This window comes from Diceros bicornis, chromosome 1 (genome assembly GCF_020826845.1).
Source record: "Diceros bicornis minor isolate mBicDic1 chromosome 1, mDicBic1.mat.cur, whole genome shotgun sequence".
NCBI classification, from domain to species: Eukaryota; Metazoa; Chordata; class Mammalia; order Perissodactyla; family Rhinocerotidae; genus Diceros; species Diceros bicornis.
Window position 1 is genome coordinate 64,026,985 of NC_080740.1, and position 18,509 is coordinate 64,045,493.

Sequence of the window (18,509 nt, forward strand, 5' to 3'; positions counted from 1 at the left end):
CAAAGTTAATCTAATCCAGGGGCCATCCGGGTGCCATTGCGAGCCTGTGAATATGGAACAGGCTTGATTGATTTTTCACTGCAGTAGCTAAACACTTCATTGTTATTTGCAACAAATATAAGGAAAGGAAAGAGGAAACTGTAAAAGGATTCGATATTAAGGCTGCAGAGCAGCAATAAATTACAAAATGAAGTCTAGAAAAATTAAAAATGGGTAGGGGAAGGCTGTATCTGTGTCTTAAGAGGCCTCGGTTTTCAAAGCATAAAACTAAAATTAAAACCTGGGCAGTGATGGCCGATTCTGACTCCACTGGTCATCTGCCCTGAAACTGGCCTGGGTTCACCCATCCTCCCGGAGTGAGCATCACCACATGGTCACCACAGAGGCACAAGAAAGCATAAAGGCTGTGTCTAGACGGGAAGCATTTGATTTTCAGTTCTGCCTCTCAGAGCCTCAGTTTCCCCCTTTTATAATGGGGATAATCACATCCATACCACTAGAAAGAGGGAAATAGCAATTCATGTCCTACTTGCATCCCAGGATCCTTGGGATCATCAAATGAGACCCCCAGCATAAAAGATCATCTATCCTTCAAGATGCACCTTGAAAACTTTTTCCTGATCCCATATCTCTTCCCTTCTGTTCTTCCTCTGAACGCCAGGTCAATCTTTTGTGCTTTTCTCAGGACACTTACCCTATCCAGTGTTTCTCAAAGAGTGGCCCAAGGACCACCTGCGTCAGAATCACCTAGGGGTTTTCCAGGAGGGGTCTTGTCAAAGATGTCATTGGGCACAACTCAGACCTTCTAAACCAGAATCCCTGGTTATGAGGCCACTGATTGTGCTCTAAAAAGCATCCCAGGTGACCATGAGGTACGCTAGTTTGAGAACCACTGCTTAAATTAATTTCATGTTGCAGACATATACAACGTCCCCTCCTTGCCCCTTGAGGACAGGGAGTGTGTTTCACTCATCTTTGTAAGACCTACTTTGTAGTATGTACTTAGCACAGTGCCTGGCACATAGGAGGCACTCAATAAATAGGATAAAAAACACACTGAAAAGTTCTGTGTGTCAGATGCTATCATCCACATTGTTGTCTAGATTAGGGACCACACGGTAAATAGTCCTGCGTAACAGTGAAGGGCAGGAGCTCTGGGATCAGACAGACCTGGTTTTGCCACTTATTATCTGTGAGGTGCTTCCCTCCCCGAGCCTCCGTTTACACGTCTGTAAAATGGGCATGAAGCATAAGTCATAGGATTGTAATGGAGAAAGAATTGTAAAATACATAAAACTGCTTGGCCCAGAGCCTGTCACTAGGAAGGGCTGAATCAACGTAGTTGCTATTATTAGTAAACTTAAACCAGTGGTCTGTTTAATCAGTTCTCTAGGAAACAGATCAGGTAGTTAAACTAGTTGTTTCACTAAAAGTTGTTTTCGCTTTTGGGAAAACAGCTAGTCTGTTTAGGCAACCTGCCTAATCCCATGACCTGCTGGCAGTAATCCCCAAGAAGTCCCCTTAGGGACTTGGAGCTGGTAAACACTCATGCCGATTAGCCATGGTGACTTAGACTGTGGCTAGCGGGGTGTCTCAATTGCCACCAATGGGATTTCCGAACATCAGGGTCATTCCAAATGGAAAAGTCCAGGCAAGTCACAAGAACATGTGTGTCCTGAGCTGAGAGGAAGACAGAAGCAGTCACTAGCAGAAGGCACATGTGTAAAAACATGATGGAATTTAATCTTTTCTCTAGAAAACAGTGCCTCCATTCTGTGCCCATCCTGTGGCAGAAAAGCCTTCGTAGCCCTCACTCCTCGCCTCCCCCCTCACCAAATCAAGCTCATACATTAAGAAAGCTTTGCCAAAGAATTCTGAGAGACACAAATAATGAAATTCCCCTGATCTTTGATTACGAATTAATATTTTCTTAGAAAGAAGAAACTGTAGGGAATCCTAATGAAAGGCATTAGATTTGGGGTCAGATGGACTAGGTGTGAATCCCAGCTCTGCTGTTTCTAGCCATGAGGTCTTGGGCAAATCCCTCACCTACTCTAAAATCAGTTTCCACTTCTGTGAAACCTATTCATTGGACAAATATTTACTGCGTGTCTACCATGTGCACGTGTTGTTCACGGAGCTAGGGGAGAGTGGTTCCTGCTTTCACGGAGAGTGCATTTCAGTAGGGGTGGAGCGGAGGCTGACAATGGACAAATGATGTATCAGGAAAGATAAAGGCTAAGAAAAAAGGGGCAGAGTAAGGACACGGTGGGAATGGGAAGATCTGAGTGTGCTCTTTTCTCCCGGGTCTCCTAGGAGGACTTCTCTCAGGGAGTAAAGCTTTGGATGATGCAGAGAGACGAAGAGAACCCACCTGGGAGAGTTATTGTCAGGACTAAATGACCTAAGGATATAAAATCCAGCATCTGGCACATAGTAAGGACTCAATACATACGGCTATTATTATTACTTTATTATTATTATTACTGATATTAGCTGTAAGGAGTGTTTGGATAAAATCCATTAGAAAACTTGAGTTCATGACATCCCCTTCATTTTGGGGGAGGTTATGACAAGTCACACCTTGGGAGTTCACACCTTCAGGGCTCTATATTTATAACTGGTTAAAAAGCAAATTTCAACCTGGCCTAGGTTCCCAGGGCACTGGCAGCCAACCATAATGAGGGAAATAATGATTCCAGGCTCATCCTGGAGATGAGCAGGGAGAAGTACGCTAAGTGTGATTTCTCACCACTCAGCTCCCACCCACGCTGATGAAGTTATTTGAACTATGAGTTTCTGTTGCCTAGAAAGGGTTCTGAGGGCCTCTTACCCCTGGGTATTGGGAGGTTGGGAAAGAAGGGCACAGAGAATCTTAAGTGTGACTACGTAAGACCTCAAGGGATGCTGAGGTCAGGGATCTGGAAACGCAGTGTGTGTGAATGTGTAGGTGACACAGACGGGGGTAGGGTAGGGAAGGGAAATACACACACACACACACACACACATTCTGACCTGGGATAACAATGGCACTAATTATGAAGAAAACTATTTCAAATGCGCAAATGTATGTGTCCCAGTTTAAGAGTCGTAGATCTTGATTTTTAGTCCCAGCTCTGAAATAACTAGTTGACAGACATTGGACAAGGCACTTTCCCTCTCTGAGCCTGCATCAGATTTAAGGGCTCAGGTCCCAGAGCAAAGTAGATCAAGGTTTGATTCTTAACCCTGCATGATTCCGGGCATGTTACTTAACCTCTCTGAGCCTCATCTGTTCAATGGGCATTTTAACAGTGAACCACACCGCACGAGGTAGCTAATGCAGACACAGTGTACAGCATTGTGCACAGGATATAGTAAATGCTCAATAAATATCAGATACTGGCATTTTCATCTGCCGAATACCTGTGCTGCCTTCCTTACTGGTTGTTCTAAAGATGAACTGAGGGATTAGGTAAGAAAACACTTTGTGATGTAAATGGCATTTTACAGCTATAGGTGTTATTATTAAATTATCACCATGATTATTGCTTTGAATGTTATGATACTGTGCAGGAGATATAGTTTTCATAGAAGTGCTTCTCATAGTCTCTTTGGGTAACAAGTGACTGGATTTGAAAGGCTATCTTCCATGAAAAAAGGAAAAAAAAGAAGAGCCAAATCCTTGCTTTGAAAAGCTGAGCCTCCCAGCACTGAAACAGAATAGGTTCATTACTCAGTGAGGATTAATTAGCTGTCGGGTATTATTAAACGTTCTCACTCTCAAGATCCACATAGAACTGGAAACTGTGAAAGTGAGCACGAGGTAATCATAGTACAGAGAAGGAAAAGAAGCCACAATGGCTGGCATGCAAATTTCAAGAGCAGAGCATGTTAGTAAATTACAGTCTGATTAATATCACGTCGGCTCATTCTGTTTGGAGTCATTGTTCTGAATTTACCGTCTTCAGGGTTGCCTGGTTTTTTTCTTCTTCTACTGCCGGGATCAAAAGGGAAAGGAGGCTGGCATTTTCAGTGTTTGCATTGAAAGAATGTTGGAGCGTGGATGTTTACACTGAAATGTAGGATAGTTGAAAGCCTAGGAAAGTAGACGAGGTGAAATCAGATATGAGTATTTATAATATTGCAGCAAATGTGTCTCCAAGGTGGTACAATAACTGTTGAAATGATTGAAAAGGAATAGAGGCTCACAAAAATGATAACTCTGAGGAGCACTTAGAGATGATGGAGTCCAGTGGCCACAGACCCCCTTGTCTCAACAACCAGCGGCTCATGTTAAAAATGCAGATTCCTCTGGACCACCCAACTTGCTGCAGAGAATCACTGGGCTGGGTCCCGGGAATCTGCATGTGTAACTAGCACCCACAGTTGCAGAACCACTTTCCTGTGCTCGGCAGCTTAGAAACTAAGCTTGGAGAGAAGAAATGTGATCATTGGCCCAGGGTCACACAGATGGTTAATAAGAAAGCAAGAACCAGAAATGGGATTTTCTAACTTTCTAGCCACACCTCAGGGCCTCCTTCCATGTACAAGTCCACTTCATAACATCACTCTCTTACCTGGTGGACAATCTCTGCTCTAGTGGAAACTTTACATATAGGCCTTCTTTCCTCTTCTTCATGGGATGGCCTTCTCCAAGGGGCTAAACACAGAATATGAAACCCCATAGGATGCCATGGACAACAGGAATTCATAGTGGGGACTACAGATGGCAGCTGAGAAATTCCATCCACACAGCAAACAAGGGCAAGGTAACATCTGGGCAGAAGTTCATGTTATAAAATCCTCAGTAGCACCTGATCCATCTGTATTCCCCTCACGATTGCAAAGTCCTGAGGGGCAAAAGACTGTCTTACTCCTTTTTGTATCACCAGCACAGTGCTCACCACTTAATAGATATCAATGAATAGCGTGTAGAGTGAATACAATAGTACAAAAAGTATATGAAAAGAAAAAATACGAATTTTCTCATACACATAGGCCTACTATCAGTAGGGGGTAATAATAGTCATGAAAATGATGATGATGATGATGACGATGAGAGTAATACTAAAACAACAGCAGGCAACTAACATTATTGAGTGCTTTCTGTGAGTGAGACACGACGAAGGCTAAGCTGTTTATCACACACAATATCATATCGAATCCTCACAAAAATCCAAGGAGGCAGTGACTATCATCATCCTTGTTTTACAGATCCGCTATTGGAGCCACAGAGAGTTTAAGGAATATGTTCAAGGTCACCAGCTGGAAAGCAATGGAGCCAGGATTCTAACTCAGGACAGACTGACTCAACGTTCATACTCTTCATTGCTCTACCCTCTGGTCTCTAAAACCTCTGAGCATTGACCCAGTCTGATAAGGGGGCCTTGCGTGGCAGTTCTCCAGGTTGAAGGCATAGGCCAACGAGAGGAAAGAGAGTGGCCAATGCTCATTGGCTCAGAAGGAGCTCAACAGAAGACCAGGTACCCATTAGCACCAGGTAAACATGCGACAGTCTAGCACTGTGGTCAGCAAAGAGTCCCTGCTCAAAAAGCATCCACTGAATAAACAGATGAACAAATGAATGAATGAATGAACACACAAACAAGCGAGCTAATCAGGCACACAATGATCATTCAACTCCCATATCCGCTTCTAAACCTAGGGAGACAACCTCTTTTCCCCACATGTACTTGTGTCTCCCTTCTCAGTATTCGGTCTTCAGTAGAGCAGCTAGTGTCTGAAAGCACATATTCTACACAGTTTTTGTGTGTGTGTGTGTGTAAGGGAGATTAGCCCTGAGCTAACATCGTTGCCAATTCTCCTCTTTTTGCTGAGGAAGATTGGCTCTGGGCTAACATCCGTGCCCATCTTCCTCTAGTTTATATGGGATGCCTCCACAGCATGGCTTGACAAGCGGTGCGTCGATCCATGCCCGGGGTTCCGAACCTGCGAACCCTGGGCTGCTGAAGCAGAGCGTGCACACTTAACTGCTATGCCATCTGGCTGGCTCCTCTACACAGTTTTGAAAGTCCCTTTGGACTAGGGCTGGTCCCAACATGTGGGTCCCAACCCCTCACCTTGAACACATCCACAACCAAACTCATCACTCAGTCCTGAACCACTTTAACCTATATCTAGAGAGTCTTCCCTTAAAAGGCCACTTTTAGAAATCCATTTTTTTTGTTGTTGTTGAGGAATATTGTCCCTGAGCTAACATCTGTTGCCAATCTTCCTCTTTTTGCTTGAGGAAGATTGTCACTGAGCTAACTTCTGTGCCAATCTTCCTCTATTTTGTATGTTGGACGCCGCCACAATATGGCTTGATATGTGGTGTGTAGGTCGGTGCCTGGGATCTGAACCCATGAACCCTGGGCCGCCAAAGCAGAGCATACGAACTTAATCACTATGCCACCAGGCTGGCCCCTAGAAATCCATTTTTAACACCGCTTCCCTGTGAGATCTTTCCTGGTCTCCCAGAACCAAATATAATTTCTCCCTCCTTTGATCAAACTGCAACTCTCTGATTCTCATTGCATTTGTCTTACTCCATTTAGGGTCAGAATTATTTGTATATTTGTCCCACAATTCCTCTTTCCTTACCAGATTGTGCATTTCTAGAGGGCAGGAAGGAAGCTACTCAGACTAATAGTAGGGATCATTTATTGAGTACCAGCCATGACGTAAGGGCTTCCCACCCTAACTGCATTTTATCCTCATAAATCCACGGGCAGTAGGTATTATGTTCACTGTTTTGCAGATAGAGAAACTAAAAGTAACTTACCTGACGAAAGTTCTGAAAAGTTAAGTGAGTGTAAGATTCTGCTTAAGTGGCAGAATTTGAACCCAGCCCTGTTGGATTCAGAAGTTCGTGTTCTGAATCACACGACTCCAACTTTCCACGTGGGTAGTCCCATCTCCTGTACCTTGAGTACAGAAGATGCTCAAGACTTTTTAGATAATGTGATCAGAGGCTAAGAATACAGTAACGGACGGCAGTGGCCATATGGGCAAGTGCTCCGGGAGAAAAGGAAGTGCGTGGATGTGTAGTCATCAGAGCTTGGCACCTGTCCTGCTCCTCCACTGCCACCGGAGACTCAGGTAGGTTGAGTCTCTGTTTGATCTCCCTCACTCACACATTCTAGTTGCAGCCTACAGCAGCAGCCAGCATGTGGCCAAACTGCAACCCTTCCTCTGACCCTGGTGGCTAAGGAGGTGAAAGACGGTGCCAAAGCAGCCACTGGGCTCACCCGCAACGTCGTGATGGTGGCAGGATCCCGGAGCCGGCCTTCCTCATCTTTCAGATTGTAGCCTTCTGGCCTCTTATCGCGCTCGCTGACTTTCCACAGCTTCACAGTTTTATCTGTGGAGGGCAACCAGAGGAAATCAAAATTACAGTGAAAGCAAGCTGGTAAAGGAGGCTTTTTTGAGGAGGGGAAGCAGGGAGAGGTGGAGATAATGATGGAAGGAACTGCTACAGAAGCTGGCTCACGTCAAGGGCCTCAGTGTGTAAATCACATGTCATTTGAAGGCAGAGCCCATGTTCCAAAACAAAAACATATATTGTGCACAGACAAATGGTTTCCCTGACGATGGGTCCTTAAATCTATAGCTTAGACATTAATTTGTTCATTTAATAAAAATACTTATTGAACATTGAATAATAAGAGCAGCCACAAATGTAGAATTAACTGCCACAAGTGTAGAATTAACTGCCACAAATGTAGAATTAACTGTGTAACTATGTTAGCACTTTGCATGGAGAATTTATTTAATATTCACAATAACCCTGAGAGGTAGGTACTATTATTATCCCCATTTCAGTGTCCTGCCTCACTAAACACTGTCCTTACCATGACCTGCACCCCTACTTTCTCCGGCCACCCCACTCCCTGCCACTCCCTGTGCTCCTGCCACACGCCTTCCTTACAGCTCCTTGTACACGTTAACCCCACTCCTGCCCCAGGGCTTTTGCGCTTGCTGTGCCTTCTGCCAGGAAAGCCCTTTACCCTCTTTTTCACAAGATTTGTTCCTTCCCTTTGCTCTCTCTGTTTACGTCCCAACCTCAGAGGGGCCTTTCCTAACCAACCTACATAAAAATGTTGTCCTCGCCATTCTCGATGCCCCTCCTCCTCCTTTTTTTTCACTACCTGATGACTTATTATGTCTCCCTCACTAGAATGTACAGTCATTGAGGGCAGGGACTCTGTCTTGTTCATCACTATGCCTTCAGCACCTACAACAGTGCCTGGGACACAGCGGATGTTCAATGAATACTAGTTGCATGAATGAAGGAATCTCATCCACACAGTGCAAATTGCTAGCAATACGCAGGGAAATAAAATGGTGAGGAGATTCATCAAAATGCCCCTTTCCCCTTGCAGGCTCCTGGGAGTCCCGGGAAACTTCCTTTCTCACCTTGGTACCGTCCCAGCTCTTTACACCGCTGGCTGACATCTGTCATTCTCTGTAGCATTAAAAAAGGGGTGAGAACTCCAGTGCCCACAGGGGTCAGGCAGGCCAAGGGAAGGAGTGATAGGGGCTGGGGGCCTGGGGAGCGCATGCCCCACCATGCTTCAATTCTATTTTTTAAGGAAACATGTTCGGGCCAAACAGATCATGTCTGTGGGCTCTGTAGCCTCTGTAGGCCTTCCTTCTCAGATTCCGCATTGTTTGTACTCTTGTTAACTTCTCTTCTGGAAGGCAGAGGCTCGGTTGCCTTCTTTACATCTCCCTCTACCTCTGCACAAGGTAGACTTTGGAACCAGACAACCTTCGGCCCCATCCTCACTCCAACCCCAGCCAGCCATGTGACCAAGTACTGGGAGTCCCACACGGTAAGCGCATAACTAGTATTTCTTGAGTGACGAACGAATGGCAGCACCAGATTTAGCAGGAAAAACAGTACAGAACATCCAGTTAAATTGGAATTTCAGATAAAAAATGAATAATTTTTTAGTATAAGTATGTCCCAAATATTTCAACCTTACAAATAAAGATACTTAATTTCTCTATGCCTCAGTTTCTTTATTTGTAAATTGGGGAAAATAGTGTCTTCCTCATGGGGCTCTTATGAGGATTAAATATAACACTGCATGTAGAATGTTTAACACAGTGTTGGGCTTCTAATAATGATTCACAAATGGCAGCTGTTATTAGAATTAGCAAATTGGGCAACTATTCTGCAATAATAACATGTTGCTTTGACAGCGTTAGCTTCATCCCATGATGATGTCAGCACATCCCATTTCCTCTCTATAATACTGTTAGGAGAAAAGCCACCCCTCTACCCTGTCTTATTAGGATTTCCGTTCTCTTTTGCCCCCTTGTGTCACTCCTTCTTCTCTCCTCACCATATGCCTTGTCCTCAGAGGTCTGAAATGCACCTCGTTGTGCAGTGGGCTTCTAGCAACAATTTGGCTACTTTAACAGATGTGTCCCTGTTTCCTAATATCTGGGGATCACTTGGGCTGGTTGTGTCTGCTGGCACACCTGGCAAGGCTGCTAAGTGTGAGATTTGTACACTCTCCCTGGCTTGTACTGGGACAGAAGGCGAGGAAACCTGTCCCAGATGCTGGGTTGAATTTAGAACTTTCTATCTATATGCTAACACTCGTCTGGTCCTATGCTCTCTGGACATTGTGCTCCATAATGAACTGCCTTTTAGGGTGAGAAAATGAAACATGGCCATATTTATACAGTCACTTGATTAGCTACTGAACAGAGATCAGAGTGGATTAGCTACTGTGGCTTAGAAGAACCCAAATCAGTGAATTTTAACACCAAATATTTTCTTTTTCTTGGTTTTGGAATGTATCCCATCCTTTTTGCAAGATAATTCTCCTCTTATATTTTTCTTATTACAAATGATAAATTGCTGTACAGAGAAATAGAGAAATCATAGGAAAAACCTAAAAAATAAAAATCACCTATAATCCCTCCAGTCAGGGACAATTATTGTTAATATTTTGCATAGATCCTTGTAGTATTTTTTCTATGCATTTTTTTTGACAGGGGTACAAACCTATAATAATAGTGCATATATAGATTTTGTACTTTCTCATTTTATTTCCTTCTCTTTATTACACAAGTGGTACATACAATTGTAGGAAATAAAAACGAACATAAAAGTAAAAGAATTAAAATCTCCCTCAATTCCACTAGAGAGAGAACTATTATGAAAATTTTGTGTATATCCTTTCATTATATTTATGTGCAATTATATAACTGTTTTTGATAGACATAACATTATACATAGTTTACAATATGCTTTTTTCCTAATCATATCCATCTATACCAATATCTTTTCCTATAAATATACAATTTACAATAGTGAGAATTTGTTGATAATTAAAGGTTTAATAATGTGAGATTTATTAGTAAATGATAAAAGAATCATATAAGGGAATGCTATGCAGTTATCGAAAATGTTATGGTACTTTAGAAGAATATTTAACAATGCGGAAGATATTCCTCTTATTAAGTGCTATATTATTAAATAAAAAATCTGGTTGCAAAATAGTTTACAGAATATATCATTTTTGTTAAGAAACAAACAGATTTATCCATGCCTCTTTGCTTTTTTCTTTAAAAGACATTAACAGTGGTTCTCTCTGGATGGGAACACTTTTATTATCTTCATTTTGCTTTTCTGGATTTTCTAAATTTTTTACAATGAACATGTACTACTTTCATAGCATGAAAAACAGATTAAGTCTACCTTCCCCTCTCATTATAGAGATTAAGACAGAAGTAGAAATCTAGGTAAAGCAATGTGCTTTCGTATGGCAAATAATTTCAAAGTCCAGATTCACAATTGAATGTTGGTTTTATTTTTCATTAAAAATTATTATTAGAAATAAATTTTAGCAGAATGTAAAAATTGTACCCAACTATAATGAGATAAGCACAATTTTTTAAAAAAAGATAATTGATGGTGAATTCAATCCAATTCCCCATGGTTGGGTTGCCTGGAGTCATTCTTGACTTTATTATCACACAATTTTTCTCGACTCAGTCTCTTGAAGCTTTGTGGATAAAAACGTCTGAGGAACATGTGGCTGTTACTATGAGTAATGACTTTTTCTTTCTTCCTCTGAGTAGTTTATCATTACTTGTGGCAGCTTTTAAACACAATCTTATCATCTATCTTCATTTTCTCTTTTGTACAGTAATTCCAATTGTCTTCCATTAATATTTGCATGTTAACCTATTTGGCTTAAGGGGAATTCTCAACCTCAATATTAGTATAAAAAAGAAAATCACATAAGAACATGGGAATTTTTCTCATCAGAATAATTTTGAGATGCTTTTGGCATATGAAATAGCATCCCAAATGGGAAGATAATATCCTTGTTAATCAAAAAACTATTTAAAAACTCAATTAACAGAACATTATGCTATATAATTAATCTTCATTGCATTTCACTGATTTTTTTCCCATCTCCCCCACAAAGTAGTTAATAAGTCTTTGAATTTTATTGTAATAATCAATAGGCTAAATTTCATAACAGAAAGTAAGCTAGCTATAGAAGATAATCAGATACTTTTTCTCTGCCTGAAGTCATTAAGTCAAAATCATCAGAAGTCTCTTTTCTTCTAAGCAGTGTTGAATCTGCAGAGCCTTTGAGTGAAACTTAAACAGCAAAACTAAAAGAAACTGAAATAAATTCATGTGGTCTGCCTTTCAAGAAATCAGAGTTGGAAAAAGTAAACAGAACAATAAATACAGTTATGAGGAAGAATTAAATTACTTGGAATCTGGAAAAACAGATGAGTGGAGATGTGGTCATGTTGTGATAAGCCATGCTTGAATAACCTTAAACTGGCTTTTTTCAGAATTGTCATTTTTTAGATTTGTACACTGGCCTTATATGTGAGGGATTTTCAATTCATATGCATTAAAAACTTTTCCCCCTTTTTTATAAGATTAAAATAAAACTCATTTTAAAATCTTAGAAAATAAAAACGCTAAAAGGAACACATTTACAAGTCACCCATAATGCACAATCAAAAATTAATCATGATCCACCTTTTAGTGTGTTTCCTTCCAGTCTTTAAAACATTAATATATGTTTGATCGTATCATATACATAGTCCACATTTTTGTCACTTGACTTATGGGCATTATCCTTTCTTTTCAAATGCTGGGATAGGCAAAACAAATCCCTTACTTCTTGATTTATGTTTAAATGTATACTCTTCATGGACTCACACAGAGGATGAAATGAATCATCCTTTATTCAGCTTATTTGCTTGAGAGAGGGTTTGAATTTTTATACACTAATCCTCTTAATTGTTGTGCTATTCAATTAGCACTCTTTAGTATATGATTTTATTCTGAATTGTTTTGAGCATAGACAGCTTCTTTCAGCAAGGGTATTAAGAACCTTTAGAGTAGATAATTCCACTGTATAAAGGCTTATTGAATTAATATGGAATTTGGCTCTCTATTCAACCCCCAACATCCTCCCTCTCTGACCTATTTATATCAACTCCCCCTAAACCAACAAATGGTATAAGAATAGTAAGGAGGGAGAAAGAGAAAGAAACCATTTCTGATCAGTTCTTTGGCAGGGTCCCCCTCTCTTCTTGACCTGGGCTCCTAGCTGAACGTTTGATTGTGTCAGAGAGACACAGACATCTGCTTTACAAACCCCAAAATACATTCAGGAATTTATCACTTCTCTTCATATGCCAAACCCACAGGGACGGCACGTTGAGTTTCTTGGAATGTGTTCCCAGAATAACATTCAGTGAATCTGAAGACAGGAAGTCACATTCCATAAACACCTGGAAATAATTGGTATTAGTCAAAAACTGCAAATAATGGGTCTCATATAATTCGGTCATAAATTTGTTATTTTTAAAAACAATAACTACTATTTACTGAGGGCCTACTCGGTGCCAGGCACTCTGTTAGGCATCTTGCAAATATTGTTTCTAATTTTTTCAATAGCCTGCAAGGTAAAAAGGAAAATTCAGTCTAAGAGAGACTAAAACATATGGTTTGGCTTACTATATTTCTGAAAACACCAAACAGAAAAAGTCCCTTCCACGTACCATTAGTAGACAGAAGGAAGTAGGCTGCATTCTGCTGAGGGAGCCATCTTATTTTATTGATTTTTTCTTCTATTTCTAAACTCTTCAGGTAATCGAACTCGGGTTCATGGCTCTGGAATGTGCTGTAAACATTGTATTCACCCCTACGATGAACCTGATTTTTACTCTGTAGGAAGGAGAAAAAATATACAAAAGATTAAATCATGTAAGCCAAGTGCAAATTCACCAATTCCTTCTTTTTTTGAGCAGAGTCATTAGGGGTGGGATGGGAAGGCCGTGTCAGAGTAGGATGAGGGAAGGACCATGACAGCCACAAGGTCTACCTTCGCTCAGTGGCCTCCAAAGCCTCTGATCATATACCCCAGTTGGTAAATATTAGCACCTCTAATACACATATAGTTATTTATAAATTATATACTTGAACTTCTGCACTAATATATGGTGTACATCATAACATATACACAGAAATAGAATTTAAAATAGGACATGATTTTAAAATCAATATAAATTTTAAAAATTAATATAGATAGAAGTTCTAATAGTTTCTTTCTGCCTCCTAATGGACATCTCGGACACCCTTTGGAGTGAACTATCCCACACTGATGTCCACATATACATACACCAATCCCTTACAAAGAGTACAAAGCTGTAGCATCTACACTTTTCATTGGTCTTTTAAAATCTCATCAGATCCTCACAGAATCTGAGAGAGAGGCTGGTGGGGAAATGGACAACAGAGGCTCAGAGATATTAAAATGACTTCTCTAAGGTTGCACAGCTTGTAAGTAGCAGATTTGGGTATCAGATCTCTCCCTCCTCCTTTTCTTCCAACAGGAGGAGTAACAAAACAGACAGGAACAGAGCTGACATCTGCGTCATTGGGAGAAGATGAGACTTCACCTCTCGCTTTCCCTTAGCTCTGATTATGCAAAGCGCAAACAGCAGGAACTAAATAAATGATGAGGGAATGAAACATAAGTCAGAGGGTCTACAGAAAAAGGCAAGAGAAAGAAGAAAGGTAGAGAGGAGGGAAAAGAAGGTATGAAAGAGAGAAAGAGAAGCAGAGAAAAGAGGGAAGGGCAGTTTTATTTCAGGCGTTTTAGGACCTGATTACCAAGAGCTTCGAGATTCAGGCTTTGGAAAACTGTGCTCAAAAATTCAAATCTAGGGCTTATTAAACATTTGTCAAAAAAGCTTGACTCTTAATAAAAGGGTCCATTAAAAAATTTATGTTTCTGGGTGGATATTGAACACCCAAATCGAAATCTCAACTTCCCGATGGGTGACGGTGTAGACGCCCAGGGGTTAAATATATTTGTGAGGGCATCGAGGCTCCTAGGCACAAACTCTGGAGAGGTGTACCTCTTGAGAATCCACCCACAGAATTGCGAACCAGGCCTGACCTAGATGTCGTCCCATGGCTTTGTTTCTCAAACTTAGTTTTCATTTCAACCCCAAACCTTGCCACGAAACTAAACACTTAACTGCCTGCTATTATCCTCGACATTTATTTTTTATTGAACAAAACCACCTCCTTTGGAAAACGTGTCCCCCATCATTCTACTAGTGAATCAGGCTTCCCAAATATTTCAGTAAATTAAAATAGGTGAAACCTATAAATAGCTAATGGAAAACGTGGAGCGGAATATTGCCGGCAACATGCTGCCTTGGGTAATTTATGCTAAACAGCTCCTCTGCTTCCTCTTTATCATCGCCATGAACCTAACTGGATTTTTTAAAAAATTGAAGAAGAAGGTTTGAAAATCAGTTTTAAAAGGACTTTAAATGCTGACATACTTGCTACTATCCTGCTTACTGCTGAAAGAGCCAGTCCACCTTAACAGTAAATTTATCAGTGTTGATTTGCTACCATCCAAATCAGACTGTCAAGTATGTGTAGTATGTGCCAGACCAATTAGCACCAGGCATCTCTGGAAAAGCAGGAAAAATTCCAGGTCACGAAGAGCTATTAGTTCCTACTTGCCAACCACATTTTCGTGTTTCCAGGGCCAATGGAATAGGCTGGGTGCCTGATTTAACGCTGAACACTTGAATTTATACAGAACCTCAAGGGATTATGATGACCTTATAGAAATTAATTGCAAATAATGTGCAATTACCAAATATATCACCTCTAAATGAGGCTTTCCTTTTTTGAGGGGAGGTGTAACACAAATGACTTTGAGGCACAAAGCAGGCTTTCAATTGCTAGGGAAGTCTCTTGTGAAACCTCCCTCCTGCCCTGGGCCTCCTGCTACACTGTGCCGGGTGAATCTCAGAGGCAGGCAGCAGCAGATGGGAGAGTTACTAGAACACAGACTGGCCTGCTGGAAGCTCCAGGATCATGCCAGGGGAGGCCAAGGAAATCAAATTGGGCCATAATTCCATTCTGACAAAACAGAAGCAGACACCAAAAAACACAATTTATATGAAAAAGGGAAACAATTCCTAGTGGAACCCAAGTCTCAGGAAGAAATGGCCTTTTTGAGATTCACCAGAAGTTAGAAGTCCTGCTCAGAATGCATACAGCATTCAGCTCCAGGGACCTTCAGGTCACCTATAGTAAAGTGTGTGCCATATGCATTGCTCAGATGTCATTTTGTGGGATTTCTCTCCCTTTGGTAGGGTGACCTATCATTTTCTTTTCTACTGACCCAAGTCATCCTTTTCACATCTGTTGGCAAAGAGCTATTTTTTTTCCTCCTACATATTCTGTAAGAGCACTTGAAATCAGGGCGACAATTTCAAAAGCTCGAAGATAAATCCCACTCAAAAAGGAAGAGTTACGCTCCACCAGCACCCATGGAATTTTGCAGGTCAGATGAGAAGTGAGGTCGTTTTGAATGTGCACTACCCAGGTTTGGAAAGATAAGGCCATACCCAGAAAAGGCTCTATTTTCAGGTGCTTTTATGAGCCTGAATGTGGAACTGTTGATGTTAATGACTTTTTGGCAGTTTTTAGTTTGCTAGCAAAGCAGCAAGGTTAAGGGCGACACATGAGGATTAAGGAACAGTAGGAGGCCTCCTTTAAAAAGAGAAGAAAATGGGCATTTTGCATTCACTGCCACTTACCTCCTGCTCTCGTTGAAATATTACAACCCGACCCCCCTTGTCCCCTGTCGCTAGTAATTCTCCCGTGTGGTTGAATTCTACCGTAGAGATAATGTCAGCTGAAAAGAAGAAGACAAAGGCAATTTAAGTAACTGCACACTTACTTTGAAACGATAGATAATAGACACACTTTTCTGTGCATTTAAGGGCTTAGGGCTTTGTCTCTGCAGTGGAATTTGCAAGGATTTTATATTATGTATTTTAAGTGCCACTACAAGTGGCACTTGGGAGGTAAATTTCCTAGATGCCCACACCGCACTGTGGGCTCTTGGAACATCTGGAGAGAACAAAAGGAAAAAGCACATTCAGACCCTTTCATTTTGGGCAAGAGAAAATGAATTTCTTTATGGCTCAGGGAAATGGCAATCTTCTTTGATAATTTCTACCAACTACAGACCCTTTACCCCCTCAAGGCCTTTAACATTCCCCTTTCCTCTACACTAAGAAACTTCTCCAAACAGGTTTCAGTGGTGGCTATTCAAGGGAAGATTGAGGACTGTGATGAAGCAGGGCGGGGATGCTTGAAGCTCAGACACCAAAAATGAAGGGACGAAGCACAGAGAAATCATGGACAAAACTCCGTGAGTTGGAAATTCAAGGAAGGACCCCACAAATGCTCCAGCTTGACCCATGCTGCCTCTTTTCTGGTGAGGCTAACACACTCTTCTGGAAGAGCACGGCCTTATCCCAACCCCGGAGAAAGGTGCTGAGAAAATGGGGTCAAGAGGTCAGAGGGGAGAGGGCAATTTGTAATCTGTATTTCTAAAGGGAGAAAATACACAGGTGCCAGGAACTCAGATCACAGATAATTGCTGAAGGAATGCCAGCCTGCCAAGTCTTTCTTCAACGCTGGTTACCCCTGGAGGAACAAGGACAGGTAAATTACCTATGATTGGATTTATTAGGGCTATTTTTAGAAAAATGTCAGAGGTTAATTCCTCTGCAATTATTCCCCCACAGGGCTCCAACAATTGCTACCCAGAGTGCAAATGAGTTAAAAAAAAAAAAGAGGCGAGGGAATTATGACTATGGCCTTTGACAGAGGAACTTTCTAAAGATTATGTCCATGTGAGGAAAGCAAAGCGGAAACAGTGAGGTGGAAAACTAAGGCAATTACCCCTGAATAATTCAAACCTCAAATCTTACTTTAATATGACTATTTCAGGGTTTTCTTTGTATGCCTGATTTATTCAGGTAAGTAGTGGCAAATTCTCCACTTTACATACTGTCCTTTTCCATACATGAAAACGCTTATAATGGTCATTCTTTGTGCAGAAGGAAAAAGAATAAGGCATAAGCCATAGTCGCTGTCAAGCCAGGCACATGTAAAAGGCTAATTCACAATTTCTTGTTTTGGTCTCTTAGATGACTAACCCCAGGGACAGCAAATTAAAACCCTATAGGGCCATGAGGTGAAATAGATAGCTTGTGTCTCCTCTTAAGGGATAAGTAGCTGTTAAGCTTAAGCCAACCATGGCCATGAAATATTGCATATGTTGCCAGATATTCTGATTTTTTTTTAAAGAAGCTGGAAATCCAGATTTTTATGCAAAATCTCTTAAGTTTTATATATTGGCAACTAATTATTTTTTTCAGTGCCATGACATTTAAAAATTAATCTTGTCTGTAGGCTGAATATGGTTTGTTGGTCACCAGTTTATGACTTCTGGTCTATAGACTCTTCCTTCAGGAAAGGCCACCCCATTCTTTATTGATGATTTCAACCGAAATCTCATCCATTCACTCAAGAAGACCCCTCCAGATGAATCCTATCTTTAGGAAATACAAAATAAGCTGCATGGTTACTCAGTTCCTGACGTAAATTTAGAAGGCCCATTTCTGCAACAAGTGCCCATTGAGGAGTAGCAAAGCCCAGCAAAGCTGGGAAGACAGCCACCTCAAGTGAATTATTTGACCACTTTCCTTTGTTATAGTTTGTGCATCTTAGCAAAGCACTCTCATGTACAAGGGGAGAGAAGAAGGCTGTGTAATGTTTGCAGTTGCCTCAGGAGACCCTGGTTGAAAGCACTCGAGGGCTAGGATACACTTCTAACATCAGTTATTGCTTCTGGCTTTTCAACGAGTGCTTAGAATGGGGTCATTCATGAAGTTTCCTGACTTGAGTAGAACCTAAAGCAGATGTGCCTGTTTCTTTTCACTTTCAGGCTTCTGTCAGGTATTAAGGAATGAGTCAAAGCTCTCAAACTGTTTGAGACACAAACACCTTCCAGAGACAAAGATTAGTGGGAGCAATGAGAGGGTGGTGGGGAGACTAGGCCTGGGGGATAACAGTGCCATGCTCATGTCTTTAGGGCTGAGATTCCGCTTAAGTGCAGTTGACAACCTTCCTCTCA

The 18,509-nt window shown here is 41.3% G+C and overlaps 1 protein-coding gene across 2 annotated transcripts in view; it reads right to left on the bottom strand.

Moving 5' to 3' along the window:
• The window catches only part of PPP2R2B (protein phosphatase 2 regulatory subunit Bbeta), a 260,646-nt gene that overhangs the window by 86,354 nt on the left and 155,783 nt on the right, over nt 1-18,509 (bottom strand). For both annotated transcript variants that reach the window (XM_058543417.1, XM_058543408.1), the window contains 3 exons: nt 16,117-16,214; nt 13,045-13,210; nt 7,233-7,345 (listed from right to left, as the gene is read on the bottom strand). In XM_058543417.1, the coding sequence (XP_058399400.1) occupies nt 7,233-7,345; nt 13,045-13,210; nt 16,117-16,214 (377 nt within the window). The remainder of the gene's footprint in view (nt 1-7,232; nt 7,346-13,044; nt 13,211-16,116; nt 16,215-18,509) is intronic.